We start from the raw sequence: 2,305 nt of genomic DNA on the forward strand, positions 1-2,305 counted from the left end.
AAATGCCTGCTGAGGCAGATTACAAACTGGGTAACCGGTAGGTATTTCACAGCTGGTTATTTTTGAAAACCTAAGACTCAGGATCGCTCCTTGACACGCCTGGTCTTTTTTCGTCTAGAAGCACCAGGTAGTACGCGCTATATTTTTCCAGCGGACTACCTAAGCAATTTCACAACCCTTTTTCTTGGAGGGCAGTGCCAAGCCGATGCTGCGGGTAACGCCCGGGAACAGCAAGGCGGGCGTACCCGAACCGGGCACCGGCGTTCTGGCCAGGGAGCCCGACCCCACATTGCTGCTCAACGGCAGCAGTTACTCACGATGGAGCAATTTTATCCGGCAGCTCCAGATGCTGTGGGGACGTCGGCTCCCGAGAAACAGACTTCAGTCACCAGCCATCCTTTCTCCTGTGCGCTGGCAGGACATAGGATTGGGATGGCCGCTAGTTGTTAATAATAAATAAGCAACAATCGTCGCTCCTGCGCGAACGGCATTAGCTCTGGGAGATCTACTGCCGAGAGCGAGCGCAGCCTTTGACGGGCAGGGCGGCAGCGCTTGGTGGAAGGCAGCAATCAGCTGGGGGACGAGGCAAGGCTGACCTGCCACCCCCTCTAGCCTGCTCCTTCCAGCTACAGACAGCGACCGCGGAGGGAAAGAAGTCCCTTTCTGCCCTTTCCCATCCTGTATCCAGAATATCGTTAACGCCCTGCACAGCCAGATGGGTTGCTCAGGGCTCTTACTTTGCCAACCCTTTCGGGTCATAATACGGGACAATCTGGTACGCACCATACCTGCTACCTGTAAGGTAGAGATCCCGATGGCACCGTGGATATTGTTTATATTCACTTAAAATATCCCCCTAATGTCAGCCTGAAGGTAAAATATTGTGCAAATGGGCAATGTATATTTTGGATTAAGCCATACTGTACAGCTAACCAAGCCCATGCACACAGCACGGATTAACTATTGACAAAATTTTCCATGAGCTGGGCTGATGATGGCTCCAATTCCAGAACCTTGGGAACAGACTGTATTACTTTGTCTCTTTACATAAGATGCCATCAAAGAATAAAGAGATAGTAAAATATTCCCTTACCTCCCCCAGGAGCTGAACTTTGACTTATATTTTGTAACCTAGCAGGTCCAGTCATACAAGCAGAACTTGAGTGTTGCTTCACAGTACATTCTTGCATGGATGTTAGGCACCTTTCCTGTTGCAGAAGACCAAGAAGAGAACCGTATTTCCTGTCAGAGATCGGTTCATCTACCGCGTGCAGGTCAGGCAAGGCATGATGATACACGGAACTGGTAAGACTGGGAGTCCCAATCGAAGGGAAGGGCCATAAATCTGCAGGCTGAGCTGGATGACTCCGCAGAGCTGGTGGCTGGTATTGGCCTGCCATACTAGCAGGAGAAAAATTCAGACCAGAATTTGACACGCTTGTAGCAGAAGATGACGGATATGCTTTGGAGCAATGTGAAGAGAAATTCCATTGATGGGGAGACATGCTATCTACTTAAAAAGAGAAAGAAAGCATCTGAAGTCTCATCAACTCTTACTTTTTTTCCAAAGCAAATTCCAATGGACTTCTAAGGTAACGCAACCAGTTTGCACATTCATTTTTAAAGAAATATATACTCGCTTTAGTGCTGCTTATCTTAAAAATCAACAACAAATTCATACTGAAAGTGGACTACAGCACCACCACCAATACTTTCAAATACTACATGTGTTTTCTTACAGGCCGCTAGCACCGGCAGGGTTTTAACACTTGCAAGCTTAGACAAATATATTTTTGCAAAGACAACAAATTAAATCAGAATGCACTTAATGCATCTGACAGTGATGGAGTCTCTTGGCTGGCAAATGAGGACCTGGTCCTGCCAATGGGCCCAGGGAGAGCTTGGGAAGCACCCCAGCAAGCACAGGGGTTTACCCAGAAAGTCCCAGCTACGTAATCCAGGGCTTTGCAAGCATGACTTTCTTGCTTTTTGTTTGCCCACAATTCCAAATTTAAGCACGCTGCATCTTCAATTGCTGAGCGAAAGCCAGTCACCCCTGTCTAACCCCACACTCACGCACAGAAAGCGGCTCACCGTTCTTCAGGACAACAGTCTCGCCCTTGTGCTTTGTGCTCAGGTCTTGCGGGTTCTTGGCATTGCTTAGAGCTCTAGAAAAATGTTCGTCTACCACGCTGTTAATATCCCCTTGGAAATATGTAAATACAACGCTCTGAGATCCCCATTCTGTTTTCACAGGTTCTTTGCTTTTACACGGCTTTGGAGAGGGCTTCCTCGTTTCTTCCAT

At 47.9% G+C, this 2,305-nt stretch overlaps 1 protein-coding gene across 1 annotated transcript in view; it reads right to left on the reverse strand.

Moving 5' to 3' along the window:
- Positions 1–2,305, reverse strand: part of VGLL1 (vestigial-like family member 1) — a 4,478-nt gene extending 2,173 nt beyond the window's left edge. The window contains exons 1-2 of the mRNA XM_009881702.1: positions 2,095–2,305; positions 1,094–1,513 (exon numbers count right to left, since the gene is read on the reverse strand). Coding sequence (XP_009880004.1) covers positions 1,094–1,513; positions 2,095–2,305 — 631 coding nt within the window. The remainder of the gene's footprint in view (positions 1–1,093; positions 1,514–2,094) is intronic.

Source organism: Charadrius vociferus, unplaced genomic scaffold (genome assembly GCF_000708025.1).
Source record: "Charadrius vociferus isolate BGI_N301 unplaced genomic scaffold, ASM70802v2 scaffold472, whole genome shotgun sequence".
In the NCBI taxonomy this organism is placed as follows: domain Eukaryota; kingdom Metazoa; phylum Chordata; class Aves; order Charadriiformes; family Charadriidae; genus Charadrius; species Charadrius vociferus.